The 21,667-nt window shown below is 45.1% G+C and overlaps 1 protein-coding gene across 1 annotated transcript in view; it reads right to left on the reverse strand.

The window, feature by feature from the left end:
* Positions 1-21,667, reverse strand: part of PTPRT (protein tyrosine phosphatase receptor type T) — a 1,692,228-nt gene that overhangs the window by 461,581 nt on the left and 1,208,980 nt on the right. Inside the window, exon 12 of the mRNA XM_086932257.1 lies at positions 15,202-15,475. Within this exon, the coding sequence (XP_086788383.1) occupies positions 15,202-15,475 (274 nt within the window). The remainder of the gene's footprint in view (positions 1-15,201; positions 15,476-21,667) is intronic.

The following is a 21,667-nucleotide window of genomic DNA, read 5'->3' on the forward strand; positions in this document are numbered from 1 at the left end:
CAATCCAGTGTCTGAGGTTGTGGGCAGCGACGTCGGTGTTGGAGGGTTCAGTGGGTGGGCTGAGAGCGAGGTTTGCATGTAGTTGGTCTTCAGTGATTTTGCTCCAGCAGCGGCAGGGGATCTGTTGGGTGCAGTGGTGTGTGGTGGGTTTCTGGTAGGTGAAGTGGATGCAGTGGTGGTCGGTCCAGAGGAGTTCGGTGGTGTGGCTGACGGAGACGTGCGGGCTTGAGGAGAAGACGGGGTCGAGCGTCTTGCCGGCGGAATGGGTAGGCATTGTGACGAGTTGCCTCAGTCTGAGGTTGGTTCGGTTATCGATCAGGTTTATGGAATTGTTGTTGTTGTTGTTCTCAAGGTGAAAGTTCAGGTCTCCGAGGAGGATATAGTCGGTGGAGGTCAGGGCGTGGCTGCTGATGAAGTCGGCGATGGAGTCGCTGAACTGGGGGTGGGGTCTGGGAGGGTCGGTAGACGAGGGTGCCTCTGAGGGTGGAGTTGGGGTCTGTGTGGATCTGGAAATGCATGTGTTCGGCAGTGCTGAGCGCGTCGTCGGTGCTAGTCGAGACCCTGATGCTGTTCTTGTGGAGGATGGTGATTCCTCCTCCTACTCCGTTGGTGTGGTTTCTGCGTGTGATCTTGTAGCCGTCTGGGATGGCTATGGCGATGTCGGGTGTGGAGGAGTTGTCCAACCAGGTCTCTGTCAGGAAGGCAACGTCCGGGGAGGTTGTGTTGAGCAGGTCCAAGAGCTCGACTGCGTGTTTGCATGTTGAGCAGGTGTTCAGTAGTATACATCGGAGGTGGTTGAGGTCTTTCTGGGCGGGTGGTTTGTCAGCTCTGTGGCTGGTGTAGCTGCAGTTTCGGCAGGTGAATGGACCGTGAGAGCGCTTCGGGGCAGCCTTGAAGCAGTTGTGGGTCCGTCCAGGTTTGAGAGCATGCAGATTGCTGGCGTCGTAGTGGCAGCGGTCATCATGGCGGGTGCGGGGGCCAGGGGTTCTGGCGCTGGGCACGGTCCAGGCACGGACGGGCGCAGACGGGCTTGCCGCCCGCCAGTGGCGTGACCGCGCATCGGCCAGCATGTATGGGGAGGTGGGAGTGAGGAGCAGCTGGGAAGCGGGATGCTGGGGCAGCGAATAGGCAGTCAGGGTGCAGAGCTGCAGGGGACGCAGCGGCGAGGGTGGTGCGGGGCGACGAAGGAAACAGAAGGCAAAAGGGCACAACAATTGAGGGGGGACGAGCAGCACAGAGAGCAGAAAGGTCACAAAAAGGGCAAAAAGGTCACAAGTGCAGGGGGAGTGGCACAAAAGGCAAAAGGTCACAAGAAGGGCAAAAAGGTCACAGAAAAACGGGGGAAACGAGTGGCAAAGAAGGCAAAAGTCACAAGAAAGGGCAGAAAGGTCACAAAAAATGGGGGGAAACGAGTGGCACAGAAGGCAGAAAGGTCACAGAAATGCAGGGGTAGCTAAGCAACAGAAGGTAAAAACGGGCAGAGAGGCATGGGGGCTGCGAGGGGAGCAGAAGGAAAAAACGGGTAGAGAGACACGGGGGCAGTGAGGGGAGCAGAAGGGAAACCGGGCAGAGAGACACGTGGGCAGCGAGGGGAACAGAGGGAGAGAACGGTTACAGATCACGTACAGGCAGCGGGGGAGACAGACAACAGCAGTCACAGATACAACAATAAAAATGCAGTCACTACAACGGGAGCAATGAAAGAAAATACAGGCAATACAATGGAGGATAAGCAAACCTACAGCCTACCACTGGCCACCAGGGATAAGGCGCAGGTGGTAGCCTGTGGATGGAGGAGGGCCCGAACTTCCTCAGCAGCGGCAGCTGGGCAGAGAGGCACAGGCGGTGCTGTGCGGAGGGGGAGCGACCTACCTGGACCAATGAGGCTCTAAGGCAAATGCACAATCTTTCAAGCATATATTGGTACTGTCTATAGAAATATAGGAGTCACATTCTACCACAAGTTCACTAAACTGCCAAGTACATCCTTTTAAGGCTTTGACTTTAAGGTGGTAGCAAGCAAAATGAAATCCTTATGAGGGTGACCCTGTTATGGTGAATAGAATACAAATTCTTCTTTGTATGATGTTTTAGAATTAAAAATAGGGTAACCTCATTAAGTTCTATGGATACATTTTGTTTGTTAGCTGGGTGAATACCAGATGAAAAAGAGAATAACATCCACCAAAAGTAGATGACTTGACAAATATGCTATGTATCCAGCATGTGGTCAAGCTTTATATTCATTATCATGTGATTGGTGATTCAAAATCGACAAATAGATGTACCATGTTGAATTACTTCAACTCTCAAACCTTTTAGAATGCAGTCAGACTGACTAGATGGTGTCATCATTGATGTCTGTCAATGATGTCACTGGAGATGTCATCAGTTATGGCATTTAACATGTCATGAGTGATATAATATTAGAGGTCACAGGCAGTTAAAAGAAAGGGCGCAAGTTATAATTATCCTAGTAAAAGCCATCACAGTCGAATTTCATATATTTCTAAAACTACTGAAGCTTTCACCTTATTTCATCACCTAAATATAATGTTACTTTCCCCTTTGATTATTCAGTGTATTTCTATAACATAAACTAAGGCATTTTAGCATATTTAACTATAAAGTCACTTTAACCTTGGTTTGTTATTTAGTGAATAAAATGTGATGATCATATTTTTTATATACTCTGCATCACATTGGGAACTTTTACATGAGAATAATGCTGTATGTCTCCTTAATACATGTGTGTTTAACTGATACACATGAAGGAATAGCATGAGAGCACAGCATAGCATTCACTTTTAATGATGATCAGCACTTAGTAATACAGTACTTATAACTATTGTGGATTAGAGGAGGGGCAGCATGGCCAACTATAAACAACGCCTTCAGTGAATCATGGTCCTTCTTCAATAGAAATACATGTATAATTCTAAAGTTATAGTTATATAGTGGTGTGCAAATTATAACTAAATAGTAAGTATAACTTTAGACTTTCTAATGTTTATGTAGTTTAAGTTAGTTTAGTATGCAAATTATTAAGAAACTTTTCCTAACTATAACTTATCATCACCCCTTGTTTTTTCATTCAATTTCAATGTTTTAAAAAAATATTTATATATGTTTCTAATTAGGGGTGGCATGTCATAGAGTACAGGGGATGAGAGTGTCATAGGGTGTAGTGTCGTAGATTACAGTGTCGTAGAGTGGAGTGGTATATGTTAGAATGCCAGCGAGTGGAGTGTCATGGAGTGTTGTGTCATAGAGTGTTACGGTCTAGAGTGTTGTGAAGTATACTGACATGTTGTAGAGTGTTGTGGTGTACAGTGTTATGGCATACAGTGGATCATCATAGAGTGGAGTGGCGAAGGGCGTAGTGCCAGAGATTGAGGTGGTGTATCATAGAGAAGAGTGGAGTGGGAGTGGCTCCACGCTACTTTATGACATGCCACTACACCCTATGCCACTCCACTCTTCTCTATGACATGCATGTCATTGAGTGGAGTCAAGTGGTGTGTAAAAAGTAGCATGCCACAGAGTGTCTTAGAGAAGTGCTATAGAGTAGTGTGGCATGACATACAGTGGTGTGGCGCATTGCATTGTGGAGTGACATAGAGTGTCAGAGTAGATTGGAGTGTCTTACAGTGCAATGCATATCGTAGAGTACAGTGGAGTGGCAAAGAGAGTGAAAATGTGTAGAGTGGATTGTTGTACAATCTTGTGTCACAGAGTGGAGTGGTATAAGATTTTGTGGCTTGGATCGGAGTTGCATGAAGTGGATTGGCATAGAGTGGAATTGTGCTGAATGAAATTGTGTGCCAGAGAGTAGAGTGATAGGTCGTACAGTGGAGTGGCAGTCATACAGTGGAGTGTCATAGAGTGTCATAGAGTGGAGTGCAGTGTCACAGAGTGGAGTGCTCTTTCGAAGAGCACAGTGGTGTGTCATAGACTGGAGTGGAGTGGCTTGTCATAGAGTGTTGTACTGTGTAGTAAAGTGGCATAGAGTGAAGGGGCATAGAGTTGAGAAGAGGGTTGTAGAGTGGAGTGGTGTGGAGTAGAGTGGAGTGGCATGTCACAGCATGGCGTATAGTTGAATGTATTAAAGTGGAAGGGCAAACAGTGGAGTGGCATAGCATGGAATGGAGTAATGTAGAGTGGATTGACATCTCATAGAGTGGAGTGGCTCATAGTGAGGAGTGACATATTGTACAGTGGAGTGGCATCTCATAGAATGAAGTAGTGTGAAATGTCGTAGAGTGTCATAGAATAGAGTGGCATATTGGAGAGTGGAGTGGCATCTCATAGAGTGAGGTGGCATGTCATAGAGTGGAGTGGCATGTGGTAGAGTGCGACAGAATGGATTAGAGTGGCCTAGTTTGGAGGGGCATAGAGTGGAGTAGAATATTATAGGGTGTAGTATTGTGAAGTGGAGTGGTGTGCCTTAGAGTGAAGTGGATTGGCATGTAATAGAGTTGCATGGTGTAGAGCGTGTTAGAGTGTAGCGACATAGAGTGGAATGGCATAGAGTGGGATGGCGTGCAGTAAAGTGGAGTGGTGTGTCACAAAGTTGAGTGGCGTTTCATAAGGTGAAGTGGCATGTTGTAGTGTGTTGTATATTGGAGTAGAGTGCCATAGAGAGTAGGGATATTGAGTGGAGTACAATGTTGTAGAGTGGAGGAGAGTGGAATGGCACGCTGTGGAGTGGAGTGGTGTGTCATACAGCGGCATGGTATGGAGTGTCTTAGAGTGGAGAGGCATAGAGTGAAGTGGCACTGAGTGGAATTACATGTCAGAGTGGAGGGGAATGTTGCAGCGTGAAGTGGAGTCTTGTAAAGGAGCGGCATGTAACAGAGAGGAGTGGCATTGAGTGGTATAGAGTGGTGTAGAGTGGCATTGAGAGGAGTGTCAGAGAGTGTAGTGTTGTAGAGTGGAGTGTAAGGAGTGGCATGTCAGAGTGTCATAGAATGGAGCAGAGTGGCGTGAAGTGGAATAGAGTGGCATACAGTGGAGGAGCATACAGTAGAGTGGAGTGGTGTGTCATACACTGGCATGCCATAGAGTGTCTTAGAGTGGAGTGTCATGGAGAGGTGTGTCCTACAATGCAGTAGCATTGAGTGTCAAAGAGTGGAGTGGAGTGGCTTGTCACAGAGTTGAGTGGAGTGTCATAGAGTGGAGTGTAATGGAGTGAAATGATGTGTCATAGAGCTCTGCTTCATGGAATGTTGTGGAGTGCAGTGTCGTACAGTGGAGTGGCATGTTATTTAGTCGAGTAGCATAATATAGAATGGAGTGGTGTGTTGTAGAGTGGCATGTTGTACAGTATCATATAGCGGAGTAGAGTGATGTGTAGGGGCAAACAGAGTACTAGAGCACTGTAGAGTAGAGTGGTGTGTCACAAACTACAATGGACTGGCGTGTCATAGAGTGACGTTTCCTACAGTGGAAGGGTGTAGAGTGGAGTGGCATGCTGTAGAGTGGAGTGGCGTTTTGTAGAGTGCAGTGGCATGTTGTAGAGTAGAGTGTTGTGGAGTGTCGTAGAGTGGTGTGGTGTGAGATGCTGTAGAAGTGGCATGCTCAACAGTGGATAGGCGGGTCATACAGTGGAGTGGAGTGGTGTGTCCTACGGTGTCTTTTATAATATAATATTTTTTTTACTTCAGTAGGTACTGTAGCACTTTCCAGATTGTTTTTGGGAACTACAAAGGTGTTTCATACACTTTTAAAAGATATATAAACAATAAAAATACTTCTACCTACCTATGCAGATTCTGCTAATGTGTCTCATTTGTTCCTATAGCTTACCACAACCGCCATAAGCTATATTTGATGCTCATACCTAGAACAAAGACAAAGGGGGCCATTAGGATGGTGGGCGGACTTCTGTCCGTCCACCACCCTAGTGGAGCTAGGACCGACCGCCTGTGGAGCGGCGGTCCCGACCGACTATTAGGATGCCACCGCCACTGTGGCTGTGGCATCCTCCATTCCCAGCATTGTGGCGTGCGGTGCTCACAGCGGAAAAGCGGCGGACGGTCTTCCCATCCACTGCTGTATCATCCGCCACACTAATGTGGTGGGGGTATATGGGTGGCGGGTGGAGACGGATGTAGGCCGGACTGCCACCGCCATGCGGACGGTGGCGATCCGCCCTACAATCTTATGACCCCCAAAGTGTGGAGAAAACTATATGGCTGCCTTTTCATTTTGTAAGGGCTGTCATCAGCCAGTAATATTGTGCTTTGTCATTACATTGTACCGCAATATACCATGAAATTACTGTGGTATACTGCCACCCAAAATATCACTATAGTTTTGTCCCTTATAGCTTAAAAAGCACTGAACCAATTCAGGTCAAATGATAAAAAATTATCCTTTCCACCTCATAATCAAAAAAAATTCCAAATTTCATGTAAGTCCATTGAGGCATTTTGTCTCTACTTCTGACTAAAAAGTTTAGGGAAAAACATGTTTTGTTATTTTCCTTTTTTCTTTGCACCTCCCTATTTAATCACCATGAAACTTTGCATTATCAGTCAATGTAGAAAAAGAAACAGGTCAATAAAATTTCATGGAGATTAGTCAAACGATGGGAAAGTTATTACCATTTTAAAATATGAAGAATCACTATCTTTCAGAATCCTAACGATAACTACAGTGTGGCTACCCTCACTCTGTAGTTATTTAATCCTGGTGCTACACACAAGGACAAATACACTCAAAGAGCTGTACCACAATACGCTACACCGTGACCATACAATTGACTCCATAATGTCATTACAGTAGGGTTTTTTTTTTACCCTGGGGTTATTTCTGGAACTGAAATTGTGGACAGAAACCACATGCTTATACATACAACGTGAGAATGGATAGGAGGCTCTTTGACGAATCATCTATAACGACAGCCCTGATTTGCTGCTGTGTTAAATCACAAGGCCCAGCAGCTCTGAGTTGTAATTTATTAAAAGTTACCGCGGCCCTAGCTGATTAACAATGTGTAGCCATTCAAAAAGACATACATTGAGGGAAATATATGGCTTGCTTTGTACATGGTAAAAACAAAATTACGTACAGTATAAATTTAATTTGATATCACTCAATGGAGAAATGCAACAGCTTATTGCATTTACGAGTGTTTTTCAAAAATGTATATTTTAAATAAACTTGTACAGTTACAAAAAGGGCTCTGCCTCCAGATAACCGGCTGCAAGGCTCGCTACGTGTGCCTACGCGCTGCCATGATGGATGGAGTTATTATTTTGCCACAGGAGTTTGGCAGTGGCTTGCAGCCGTGACTTTTGAAGGCGTATATCACTGTCTCCCTCGCGCAACTACTTAAAATAGATTACCAGTTTTATCATATTAATATAATATATAAAATGCCAGGCTCGGCTCGGGGTGCCTGCTCGCTGGATTATTTTCCCTCTGTGCACTGATGTTGGCTTCCGGTGATGTCACCACGGGTAGCCGACAGCTCCCGTGAGAAGTCCTAAAACGCTCCATGTAAGTCTGTGGGGAACAAGCTGATATGCTGTTGGCATTTTGATCGATTGCACAGAAAAGCTATTTTTAAGGCTCTTCCTCCGTTTATTGTATTTTTAGGTGCCGACAGAGCAGCCTCTGAAGACTCTGCGCCTCAGAATGCGCTTCTTTTGTTCCAGGTATGTTGTAAAGCATCGATTGAGTAATTCGTCTTTGGCGTTGACTCACCATTCAGTGGGGACTAGTTGATATATGTCATGTCTGCTTCTGAATTTTTTGTTGTGGCTATTTTCATATCACCGCAGTGATAACATATTGCTGTGAGCTATCCCTGTCATAATATCACTGTTATTATACGTTAAAACTCTTGTTCTTTATTTGTTATTGTTAAGCACGGGTAATGCAATAGTGCTGCTTTCTGATAACCATAGAAGTGCTAAAGAGGCGCTCTCATTGTGTAGATCATCATCAAGTAGTGTGGTGGTAAAGGAAGCAAATGTCAATGTCTGTAAACGAAGGATCTCACAGACTAATAGTAATAAAAGCCAGCTCTTCTCCTAAAACTCCACTCCAGTACCTGAACTGGCTCCACCTAGATGCCAGGCCTTAGTTCAGAATGTTGTGCCTCGCACACATAGATATTTAAAATAGGACCTATAGTGCTAAGTGAATAGTTAACCATTGAGAACAAAACATTTAGTTGTTTTAAACAGTATAGCAAAGCAACATCTGGAAAGGCTTTAAGGACCAATGTCCTGGAATCTTATTTAGCAAATTTCTTAACATAATCGACTCAATGGGCAGACATTGTGCACATTAGATAGTGTAGCTGGTACTCCTCTCAGCACACATACATTATTCCAATTGCACATATTTGTAGCTGAGCAGTAGGATGTGGCTTATTTACATTGCCCAGCTGATTCTAGTGGCTCAGTGGACTAGTGCATCCCCTTAATCCCTTAAAAGATTCCTAATCCCTAAGGGATCTGTGTATGGCCACATAACCATTGATTTGCATCCTGCTGGGCCAACTCACCCCTTCAAAGTTTTGAGGTCAATAAAACGAGGACCATTGATTTGGGTACTGTAGACAAATACATTGTATTGCTTGTTCACACCCATTGTTTTGGACTGATGCTTCTGTGTTTTTTACTCTGTGCACTGGGAACCTAATAACCAGGCCCCAGTGCATGTGCTCTGACCCTTAAAACATGTTGAAACTGGCTATACTCCTAATTGCTGTGTTTGCATTACCTATAAGTCCCTAGAATATGGGACCGGTTTGTCCAGGGCCTATACAGTAAATGCCACTACTGAGCTGCATCACATATTGTGCCACCACTAAAGTGACACTGCAAAATATGACTGCAGGCCTGCCACCAGTAACTTGGCTGTGCAGCTTTAAACTGCAAAATTAATCTGTCAAAATATCCCCTTTAGACAATCCCTAACACCTTCTTTTAAATATTAATAAGGAGGCCTTAAATGCCCATAAGGCAGGGTGCATTATCTTGAAAAGTAGTATGGTAAAAGTTTAATGTTAAGCATGCTCTTACAGTGCAATGCCCTAAAAGCAATTTTGACTGTAGCAGGGTTAGATATTCCAGCGGAAAGTATTGGGATACTTTGTTAAAGTTAATACAGTGTTCTCTGCATAGTAACTTGATAAAATGTTAATTCTTGGGCTTTTTAAAATATTAATTACAAAGTTAGTTTATTGTTACGATTGGATTTGCATAAAATATTTCACAAAAGTTACATATAAAAAGTTTATTTTAGCCTACCTAAAGCCTCTAGAACCCCATTTGCCAAAGGTTCTAACTGTCACCCAAGAACTGAATGATACTTGGTTATGTATGAGTTGACTCCCAGAGCTGAGACAAAGGGTTTGAGTGTTAGGAGGTGTCTTGCTACTCTGACAGGATGAAAATCTGGCCAGTGCCCCAGAATTTAATTTAACTTCAAAGGGGCCTGCCTTGTCAGAGGCAGCTCTAGCTCAAAGGTGCCTGGTCCCCCTCTTGTTCTTCTAGCCATTCAGGCACCAATCCTAGTGGGAGAGGAGCTGCCCTAGAACCAGTTTTGAGTGACCACAGGTAAGGTTTTCTCATTTCCCTGCCTACACTTTTAGGGTAGACACAGCACTCTGGAAAGGGAAAGAAAGGTTTTGTCATCTTGGTTTTAGGTAGAGAGGGGCACAGTGTGGTTGTTTTCAGTAGGGCGTACAGTAACTGCTGCAGAAGTGGGTAGAGTAACGCCTGAGAACTTTTGCCTTATTGGTTATGGAGGGGCTAGGAGTCCTCCCCATATATAGGGTACAGCCAGGCATAAATGTGGCACCTCTGGGTACCAATTTTAGAACACTACTGAGTCTGCGGAAAACAGGAGAAGGACCACACCTGCAATTGTAACCAGTGAGGAGAACACTAGTTGTTGGGCCTGCTCCAGCTTATACCCAGGACTAAGAAGTGGATTCCAAGGTTCAGCAGGCTGACCTCCTTTTAAGCTACAAGTACACAAAAGCTGCAAGAAGCCTAATCTGCTGGAAGAGTCCAGCTGACCAGTTCCAACTGCACCTGCCCTGGAACCTACTGGTGGCCTCTGTTGGAGTGGGTCCTGGCCTCCAATTGCTTTTTCTGAGGTCCCGGAACCATTGGCTGGTGTCAGAGTGTATTCCTCTTACATAACTCTAAAATCTAGGGCTTGGAAACTTTTTGCAGAATTTTTGCCTGGAAAACTTTAGTGGGACTGAGACAACCCTGTGAGTTGATCGGCTGTGGGTGCATCACCGTTAGGCCTGAATTTGCCGCTGCCAATGCTACATTCTCCTCGACAGAAGCAAATCTGACTCAGCTGGCCTAATGCCAACCGGCATTCATCAACTTCAATCACTCTAGCCTTGCCCCGCTGAGGAATCTACCTTCTCTGAAATTTTATGTCTGAAGGTAAATGTTTGATCATGACCAACCAGGTTGTCCTATATGATCTGTTCTCCATTGTGGTTTACTTGAAACCCTACCCATGTCCTGGTAGTGCCACCAGTTGCCCACAGTGAGCATTTTGCAATTTTTGGTGATAATTTTATTAAAAACTTTAAAAATTACAACCTTTAGTTCCCCTTCTATAATTTTACGGTTTTGATGTCATTTTGTTCTTTAAAATATTCTCTATTTTTAGAACTTGGAGTGGGATGTTATTTGTGCTGTGTTATTGACTTTTTTACTGTTTTGATACATTTAAATGCTTTTGCCATTTTCTAAATAAAATGTTTCTGCCCTGTGCCATACAGGGTTTGAGCTCAGCACAAAGAAGCGAAACATCGACTGAACCTAACAAGAATACTACTGTCCACTCTAACTTATAATCCACTTTCTCACTTCTTTATTTTTGTCAATAAACATCTAATTGTTATCAATAGTGCTAAGAGAGCTCCGTGGGGTGAAGGCGAGCTTCAGTACACACATATAATATTAATATTATTTGAGGGTGGAGTATAAAGGCTCCTGGACTTTGTTCCCAGATTCTGCAAATGATCTCACGCTGTTCAACATATCAAACCAGATACTCAAACGAGTAATCAACTCAACTTTGCATCCAAGACTGGATCCCAAAGAAAACCAGAGGTCTTAGTTCACTGATCCGGACCACGTGCAAGACTCTCCTTTATAAATCCATCCGACAAGCTCTTTATTTTTCTGAACCTTCACCATTGCTCCTGTATGGTTGAAACAACAACTTTATCCGTTTTTAATTTATAAAAAGATCATACTTTAGCAAATAAACAAAATATTATGTGAGAAAATAACATGTTGTGTCAAAATGCACAGTAAAAACTACCAGGCTAGCTTCCCAAAACTTGACCAGGCCACCTTAACTATAGTGGCCAAACAGTTAAAATCAGGCTCGCGAATGGACCCCTGCCCGCTGGGCCTTTTACAAATGGCCCGGACGGGAGTGGAAAAACAGGCTCTAGGGTTACTCAACGAGTCTTTAGATCAGGGCCATCTTCCAGCGATGTTGAAGGAAGCAAGAGTCACTCCCCTATTGAAAAAACCAGGGGCAGATGTGTCAGCCTTAAAAAACTATAGACCCATCTCACAGCTCCCTTTTCTTGCTAAAATACTGGAACAACATGTCCTGAAATCCCTCTCAAAATATCTAGACGACCACCATCTGCTTCACTCTAGACAAGCGGGTTTCAGGACACATCATACCACTGAGCTGTGATGGTGTTGGTTTTGGAAGAGCTGAGAATCAGAGCCGATAATAAACATCCGAGTGCTCTGATTCTATTAGATCCGTCAGCAGCATTCGACACGGTCAGCTATGACATCTTGCTGAGCCGTTTGTCAAATCTGGGCATAAAGGGGCAAGCACTTCAGTGGCTAAAATCCTTTCTGACTAATCGTACCCAGAGAGTCCAAATGGGGGACCAGGTGTCGACTTTGGGTTCCCTGACCTGTGGAGTCCCCCAGGGCTCTGCTTTGACTCCACTCCTCTCTAACATCTATCTGCAGCCCTGGGTGGTGGCGCTCACAGGCAGGGAGTGCCAGGTCTTTAACTACGTGGATGACACCCAACTCCTGGTCCGTCTTGATCATACCAGCCAGGCATAAGAATCAGTGAGAAATCTTCTCAGGTTTACTGTTAACTGGATGGCAGCCAATTCGCTAAAAATCAACCCAGATAAAACCGAGATGCTTATTGTTCCTGCTCAAAATAGCCCTTGGTGTGAATTGGTCTGGCCCTCAGAATTAGGAGTGGCACCAACCCCACTACCAGTAGTAAAGAGCTTGGGCCTGAAGATCGATTCTGATCTTTCAATGTCTAGCCAGGTATCGGCAGTGGTGGGTATCTGTATGGGCCTACTCAGGCAACTAAGGAAACTTGTTCCCCTTCTCTCCACCCCTGTCCTACAATCAATTGTATCAGCTACGGTCATCTCCCAGCTAGACTATGGGAATTCCCTTTATTTAGGCATCCCACAGAAGCTACTGATTAGACTGCAGGTCGTACAAAATGATGCAGCCAGGTTAATTTTTAGCCTCCCTAGGCGCACGAGAGCCACTCGCCTGCTGCATAAACTGCATTGGCTGCCTATTGAACAGCGGGTGCACTTTAAGAGCCTGTGTATAGCCCATAACGCCCTATACGGAGATGTGCCAAAATATATAAAAGACAGAGTACAAAAGTATGTGCCAGGTCGGGCTCTGCGTTCCTCAGAGACCTGCAGACTGGCCTCCTCCAGATACAACCTTAAGACCAAAGGAGGCAGAGTGTTTTCAGTCCTACTGCAACTGATCTGGAATGATCTACCAGAATCCTTGCACAAGGAATCAGCCCTGCTCCTCTTTAGAAAGTTGCTAAAAACCCACTTGTTTAGAGAAACACTGATATCTGTTTAATCCTCCACCCTGCAACCATGCAGTGCCCTGCTCCTTCTTTTAAGCACTTAGAGAACAGTGGTAATTTGCGCTATATAAAAATAAAACAACATAACAGAACATAACAGGATGCCAACAAACATATTGAAAATATTCTGCACACGAAGCATACAGGGTCTCCTTACACCCCAAAAAGATCGATGATCACTTAGACTTCCTAAAATGTCTTGCCCTGATCCTTTTGTTGCGCCGCTCAAGAACGCTGCTTTCCAAGAGGATCAGGTTATTTTCCATTTGAGTATACAAAGAAGATTAGCATGTAGAGAAACCACCTTACCCTGTTGCTCATCGTGGTCTACACATAAATTACATACTTTACATCAAGAATCACCGGTGAAATGCTCCTCCTATTTCATGAGTTGGTGAACTCCAACATAGAGTAGCCTGTTGACAGTAGTTTTTCTCTTAATGCTACATCTTAGAGACTTTGCTGACATATTTTTCACATCCCTCTTCACACAGGCTGTGCTATGAGGACTGGTGCTGTTCAGGTATCCATTATGGGAGCACTGGTTCTCTCTGCGGCACAGCTAACCAAAATTGGAAATTAAGTTTGGGCGCGGTGTGGCGGGTTTAGAGAAACTAAGGAAATCTGACCAGTTCTAAGCGAACCTTGTTTTGATTCATTTGCAGAACTTGCACTGATAAGGTTTCTAGGTTAGAAGCATCGGACTGGGAGCCAAAGCAGAGCTGGCAATGTTCTCGGATCAGCACCAGCCTGACCCTGAGAGCCTGGAAAAGCTTGCAGCTGCTTTTGTTACTAGGTGCTGATATTGCAGCACTGCTGTAAAACCGGCCCTCCGTAACAAAACAGGCCCCCACTGCTTCAAAACCGGCCTCCCAGGGATATGCCCGCTGCACGGCACTGCCAGTCCGGCCCTGTTCGGAATAATGGTGTGCAAATATAGCTGCACTATCAAAGGTTTTGGGAATGTGGTATACAATACTGGTGGGAAAAGTTTTCTGCACATTTTTGTGCTCGAACCTTCCAGTACAAAAATACTCGATTTTGTATGTAAAACCTGCGTTTACATTTGTATTCTTTGTGACACCCTTGTTTCAACCTGTAACCTGTCCCAAGAAGGTTCACTGCTCCTAGAAGACAGTCTTGCTTACCGTCCTGCCTGTTCGGGCTCTCACTCAGTGATTCCCGAACGACCTTGAAGCAGATGAACTCAATGTTCCCACCACAGAGCGGAATTATAGAATCCCCGGGCATCCAGTCTCTCACCCTTGCAGCCAATAACATCACGCAGCAGAAAGCAAGAAGGTGGCCAATCACATTGCGCAGCAATTTGCCAATCTTGTTTTCCATCCAGCAGCTAATTATGCTCTTTTCAACGGAACAATCACAGCTAATGGTAACGAAACAGACAGCATGCAGTGCACTCCACTTCACTCCGGGGGGAGAAAGCAACAATACACAATCACTCGCAATTGTCACCAGGCAGAAAGCAGCTGCTTTTCAAGGGAGCTGAAACTTTTTTAGTCAAATTAATTCCTTTGTATCCGAAGAAAAGCTTTCTGTTTGCTGATTAGGAGTGTGGTTTGGGCAAGGGCAAGCGGAGAACAACATGGACCAGGTCCTTGCTCATCTACAGAAAACAATAAAGAGCCATCGTGCGTTTGTTGCCGTGTCAACAGTCCCAGAATACATCTTTCAAGTTGTAAAATTAGCGATGAATGACGGCAGCGCTTGTAATGCAGCGCACGCAGCTCTGGGCCACTTTAGGGAACTATGGAAAAATTGTATGCAAAGTAAAGAAATGTCAGGGTCGTTCACATGCAGGAACGATGAAATGTTGTCCCTCAACCATGGTCAATGGTGAACACATGAGCACAGCCACTGGATCCCGCTTGTGAGCACCATTAGTTATTCCAACCTACAGAACTCTAGTTTGTGACTATTCTGGGCTCTGCAGCTTTTCATCCAAGAATAAACAAAAAAACATAAACTGAAATACTGTAATAATCAAATAGGAAGCATTTGGCTAGATAGGTAGTCAGCAACAGAGATCCAGAGGTGAAAAGACGCATCACATCAGCAAGACCTTCTTAATCCCTGCCACAGACTTGAAACACACATCCAGAGGGGGACACACTACTGACACCTTATTAAACCCCTTGAATGGAGCCATCCATGCACCCACCCATCCATCCAACCCCTCACCCACCCACCCACCCATCCATCCATCCAACCATTGATCCGTCCATCCATCCATTGTAAATATCACGTCAACCATGCATTAGCATGACAACTGCTTATCATACTCACCCCATTGGCCTTACTGAGCGCCTGGAAGTAAATACTGTAGCTCTTCACTGGAGAGAGAGGTGCATTCCAGTATCCGTTGTAGGTCCTGTTGTCCCCCACTATGAATGGCTGTGTCACCAGCAGGTTGCTGGGTTTCAGCTCTGCTGCAAAGTAGTGCGGAGAGTCGAGAACCGACGCATTCTTGTAGCTAACAGGGACTGGGAAACACTGCGTGACGTCGGTAGCACGCCGGGCCTTCTGCAACCTTTCCTCCTTCACAACCAGCTGATAGACGCTGAGGGGCAGAGGAGCAAAGTCTTATGAGTCCTTCAAAATTAGATCTGTGAGAAACACACATATTGCTTGTAAAGCTTTGAGGGGCTTTACCTACTTCCAACAACAAGCCCTTAGAGTCCAGAGGTGACTCATGCAGCGCTGAGCATAAGAAACACAAAATATATTACTTGCTGTGCACTGTGGGGACACCATGAGATGTCCACATCACTGGGCACACATAAAAAACAAAAGGCCAATTTAGACCATGGGTTTGAGCTCAAAAGGATGCACATTTTGCAGTGTTAACTCCCATTAGAAGAAGATGGTAAATTACACTCTTCCCTTATTACCCTGGCTGCTACCACCAAAGTTTAACTAATTGTAAATGCTCTAGCTAAGAAATACACAAATTAAAATAGCAAATATAACATAGGAGCCATTAACATGTGCACATATTATTTCTTATTATTTCAGAGCTAGGTGTAAGTAAAGTGCTGTTATACAAATGTGGCCAACACAAACGTTATTTACCGTCGGGTTATTGACTGGTACTATCTGCAATTAGCTATAAATGACCGTCTGAGAAACATACCGGTATCCTCACCAAATATGTATCCTTGGACTAGATTCAGTCCCCCCCAACACCCAAAACTACTGAAAATATAATGAATATACCATTAACCCTAATTTTCAGTGTCTAGGACTCATCCCTTTGGCTACAGAAATGGAGGCTATAAACTCCACCTCCCTGGACCAACGTGCCCTCATCTTTCCATCTTCTGTCATGCTGAAACCAAAGGCGTCCAAAATGGATCCCACTGGCCTCAGTACTCAGATTCATACACCATACAGAGTCCTACTACTGAAAATGTGCTTTGTACTGACTGTGCATACACACACTTAACATGCATACAGAAGGCTAGAGCAAGGTTCTGGGTTTTACATAATAGCAGAACTTTACACTTGGGGAGCCAGGAGTTGTATCTCTCCATATTACAGAGAAAAAGGTCTGGTAACACTACAGATTCAAAGAACACAAGACACTCTTGTGTTCTCAATGTCACAGAACAGGTTCTGGACCTCACAATGCCAGGGAAAGCCCCAGGCCTCTCTGAACATATTAGGTTAGTGTGACACTAAGGCCAAACTAAAACTCAGGTTTCCAGTTCTGAGTAGACTTTCTTGGAATTCTGACTTAGCATGCAGTTTACCCACAGGTCACTGCAGCAGATGCAATACCCTAAGATATCATCCCCCTGAAAAAGAAATACAAAATAATCGCCACAACGCTGGACCTGCACACCTCAACCACAGCCTCTCCTTCTACACACTCACCAGACATCTCTGCTCTGCCCAAATGGCCCTGGCCACCATCTCACGGACCTACAAGACCTCGGCCGGAGGAAGATCCTTCTCCTACCTTGCTGTGAAGACCTGAAACTCCCTGCCTCTAGATCTTAGGCAATCAGTGTCGCTGCCATCAATGCAGGGAGCAACTCAAGACCTAGCTCTATGACTGAACCGCAGATCCCCCCACACACAGCACCTTGAGACTATAATGGGTGAGTAGTCACACCCTACAAGAACCTGAATGATGAATTATTTCAGTGCCCAACAGAATATGTTCATAATCTCTTATTAACATGTTTCAAAAAGGCAGTCTTGCTGGCCACTTCAGGTCAAAGTTTTGAACATGCCTTTAAATAATGAAGTCTTTCACGGCACACAAGTAGGGTAACATTAGAAAACGTTGACATCAGAGAGATACTCATATTTATTGATCATTGAGTGTAAGTTGGTCTTTGATGCTATTTTGCTAGATTATTATTAGCACATGCTTCATACACAACAGAAAAAAAGAAAGTGTTTACTGCTAGTGTAGAGTTTATCTTTAAATTAAAAGAAAAATCTCTGAAAGGCTTAGAAATGATGTTGCTGTGGAGGAAATTAGCACCTTTAAGCATTCACTAATTATGAATTTCTCATTTTGGTGGATGCTTCTCCAATTAAGGACTCTATAATTGTAATCATGAATTTCTTATCATGTTTCAGTAATTTAGATACATGCGCCATAATTAAGGCTTGAAACAAATTTCCTTCAAGCAGCAAAAAAACTGCCAAACTTATTTTCACAAACAATTCTATTCAAGGCTCCGTAAAGCCTAGAAAAAGAGAGTAAAAGAATGTCAGGCCCAACTCCAGGAGGGGCAGGAGGAGTCTTAGTTGAGCATAGAATACACTTCATTGATGTTCGCTATAATATGGACTTGCTTTGCTGCCCAGCACACTCATGTTCATAATGAAAGGGGCCATAAATAGATATGAATTAATTTTATGGCAAGACCAGAGGTTAGCATTGAGCATACATTCCTTTAATGCACTCTCCTCAGCAAGCTGCCTTTAAAACTTCATAGACAACCATAACTGTAAAGAATATCACACTGGATAGAGTACCAACACATACATTCCATATTCTTCATCCCTAAATCTTGCTACTCAGAGAAGTACTTTTTTACTGTGGTCCTGGAGGAAATATTTTGATTAATTGTTACAAAATGTCACATCACACGAATGATATGAGCACAGTAAGCAACGAAGAGTGATCCGAAAAAGATCTTTAGCATAACAGTGTCTCAGAGCCTTTTGACCTTCAACAAGGACTTCATCAGGGAGCAAATATATCTTGAACATTATTATCACCATACATGATTTTCTGTCTGTAGAATACATAGGCGGTTTCAATATTGTGGATCATTAATTGTCATTGACTCGGTATCAATATCTACTTCCTAGCCCATCTACTCCTTCACTACCAACATAATTCTAGACTTGTGCTATCCAGTGACATTATGGAGCAGGGACAAAAATCAAACTAGACTTAAATATTTATAACTTCTTTGCCCCCATCCAGTTGCTGATGTGACAGAGGGTGGCTTGAAAGTCTGAGACTGACTGGTCTGAAGAGTTGATGTTAAAGACCAGCTGGATGCCATCCGCGTAATTGAACGCGGTGACATTCCTGTCTAGGAGAGATCTGATCAGGGGGGTAAGGTATAAGTTAAAAAGGAGCGGGGACAAAGAAGAGCCCTGTGGCACGCCGCTGGTCAACCCCACCTTGTCCGCGGAGAACTGGGAAAGTCGGACCGCTTGTTGGCGGTTGGTGAGAAACGAGCGGACCCAATCCAGGGCAGTGCCCCTGATCCCAGCCTGTCTTACACGTTCGACCAGGATGGCATGGTCGACCGTGTCGAAGGCGGCCAACAGATCCAGGAGCACTAGGGCCTGACTGATGTGAGACTCAGCCCCCCTGCACAGTTCTTCCATGACAGAGAGTATGACCATCTCTGTAGAGTGGGTGGGTCTAAACCCGGCCTGTTGAGAGTCGAGAAAGTGAGACTGCTCAACAAACGAGCTCAAGATGTTGGTAACGTGGGACTCGAGCACCTTGATGAGGTAGGGAAGGAGGGAGATGGGACGGAAGTTGCTCATGATCGTGGGATCGGCTGTAGGTTTCTTTAAGATAGGCACTACCTCGGCTGCCTTAAAAGTACTAGGGACTAGACCAAGAGTGAGGGAATTGTTCAGGAGTGCCAGGAGGGGGGGGGGCTGGGCAGGCAGTGAAGACCTCGCGAAGGATCTTGGGGGGGCAGCAGTCAGTTGGAGACCCTGAGGTGACTTTGATAAGGAGAGTGGAGAAATCCGCCTCGAGGATGAGGGGAATCTGAGTGAGAGAGTGGGGGTTAGGAGGGTCGGCGTGGGGGTTAGCAGGGGACCCAGGAGAGTCAGATAAGGGCGGTACCGAGATGCTGTTTTTGATTTTTCCAATCTTCTCAACAAAGAAATGATTGAGAGAATCACAGAGTCCCTGTGAAGGGAGGGGTTTGATGGAGACCCTGTCCGGGTGAGATAGCTCCTCCACGATCGAGAAGGTGTCTTTTGCTTTATTGGCTGACTCCATGATTTTGTTGGAGAAGTACAGGGTTTTGGCTCGCACAATGGAAGACTTGTACCCTTTAAGTAGGGTTAAGAACTCTAGCCTAGCTTCAGAAGCGTAGTTTGTATACCAACGGCGTACGGCTTGTCTAAGACCGAGTTTTAACGCTTTCGGGTCCTCGGTTTTATTTATTTTTGAAATTTTTATTGCGCATACGAATACCCTGGGGTGTCTCGGCGCATGAGGAGCTAATAGAGATCAATCATCAATTTGCTGGTTGTCAGACATAAGTTACTGGTTAAACAACCACGTTTTTAGGAGCCTGCGAAAAGTCATCAGGTTAGGGGCTGTTTTAATCGCCAGCGGCAAAAGATTCCAAAGTTTTGGAGTAGCCACCAGAAAGCGCCTGTCTCCCCAGGTGGCAGTTCTGGTGCGTGGTACTGAAAGGAGACAGGTGTTAGCAGATCTAAGTTGCCTCTTGGGGGTATACAACTGAAACGCTTCTGTGAGGAACCTGCGTCCGACGCCATGCACTGCCTTATAGGCAATACAGAGGGCCTTAAATTTAATTCGGCTCTCTACTCTCAGCCAGTGGAGGTGACGTATGGCGGGAGTGGTAGGCTGGCGGCGGGGGATGTCAAGAAGAATCCTTGCAGCCGCATTCTGAATAGACTGTAGCTTCATTAAAACACGCTTCTGGGTGTTTAAGAAGAGGGCATTCCCGTAGTCTATTTTTGAGAATACTAAAGTGGAGACCAAAGTCTTCCCAGCTGAGATAGGGAGATAAGGCAGTAACTTCTTGATCTTTTTTAAGATAAAAAATGCTGATGACACGACCTTGTTGACGTGAAGGCCAAAAGATAGTTTACTGTCAAAAATAACTCCCAGGTTCCTGGCCTTTTCTACCGGGACAGGAGGAGGGCCCAGCTGTGCAGGCCACCAGATAGTAGACCCTTCAGGGGAAAGCCTGCCGAAGGTCATGATCTCGGTCTTGTCCGAGTTAAGCCTCAGACAATTAGGAGCCATCCAAGTACTGACCGCGAGCATGGCTTTTTGGAAGTTGGCTGCCACAGCTGGGCCGTCTCTATGGATTGCCAGAACCAGCTGGGTATCATCTGCGTAAGATGTTAACCGTCCCCCATGGGCCTTTAATACCCTCGCTAAGTCCGCCACGTAGATGTTAAACGTGGGACTTAGCGAGGAGCCCTGTGGGACTCCACAAGGGAGTGCAGAGATAGGAGAGTAGAAATCACCCAGCCTCACTGTCTGGGTACGGTTTTCCAGGAAAGATGAAGTAAGATCCCTGGCCATGCCGTTTATCCCCAGTGCTGTGATACGGTCGACCAGAAAAACATGGTCGACCGTGTCAAAGGCTGCAGACAAATCCAAAAGGATCAGGACGGCCGCACCTCCCTGGTCCATAATAGCTCTGATCTCGTCTGACGCCTTTATTAAAGTGGTCTCCGTTCCATGCCCTTTCCTAAAACCAAACTGCGTTTCATCGAGAAGTTGGTGAGTATCGATGAATTCTGAGAGTTGCTTATTCATCAGAGATTCGCATATTTTGGCAGGAAAGGGGAGAAACGCGATGGGTCTATAGCTGGCCACAGCTGTAGGATCCAAGGAGGGTTTTTTCAGAAGTGGTTTAATCACCGCCTTCTTTCAAGACCTATGATATTGACCGGTCTGGAATGCAGTATTGCAGACTTCCATAAGTGGCCGTGAAATCACTTCTGTAAGGTTTGCCATCACAGATGGAGGACAAGGGTCCAAGGGGGAACCAGACTTAATGGTGGAGAAAAGTCTGCAAATCTGGTCTTGCGTAGTGGAAGCAAAACAGGGAAGGCGATCATGATCATGATCAGAGGTTACTTCTTCCTCAGTGCAAACTCTAAGTCTGGTTCTTGTGTCCCCTTCGAAGGATGAGTATATGTCTGCCACCTTGGTAGTAAAATAGGTGGATAGATGATTACAAAAAGTCTGAGAGGGTTCAACCCCGGGGCCCGTGGAAGAAATGGACAGAGTGGTGACAACAGAAAACAGCTCTCTAGAAGAGTTTTTGGCATTCTCTATTTGGGCCGAGAAAAAGACTGATTTTCGAGCGATGATTGCTTTTTTGTATATTATAAGGGCATCTTTATAGGTTTGCTTGGCTATGGGGCAGTAAAATTTCCTCCAACGCCTTTCCAGGCTCCGGCAATATTGCCGATGGAGTCTGAGATCTTCGGTATACCAGGCCGCCGACGGAGACGTTCTGTTGGGTCTCATGAACTTCTC

The sequence above is a fragment of the Lissotriton vulgaris genome, chromosome 7 (genome assembly GCF_964263255.1).
Source record: "Lissotriton vulgaris chromosome 7, aLisVul1.2, whole genome shotgun sequence".
NCBI classification, from domain to species: Eukaryota; Metazoa; Chordata; class Amphibia; order Caudata; family Salamandridae; genus Lissotriton; species Lissotriton vulgaris.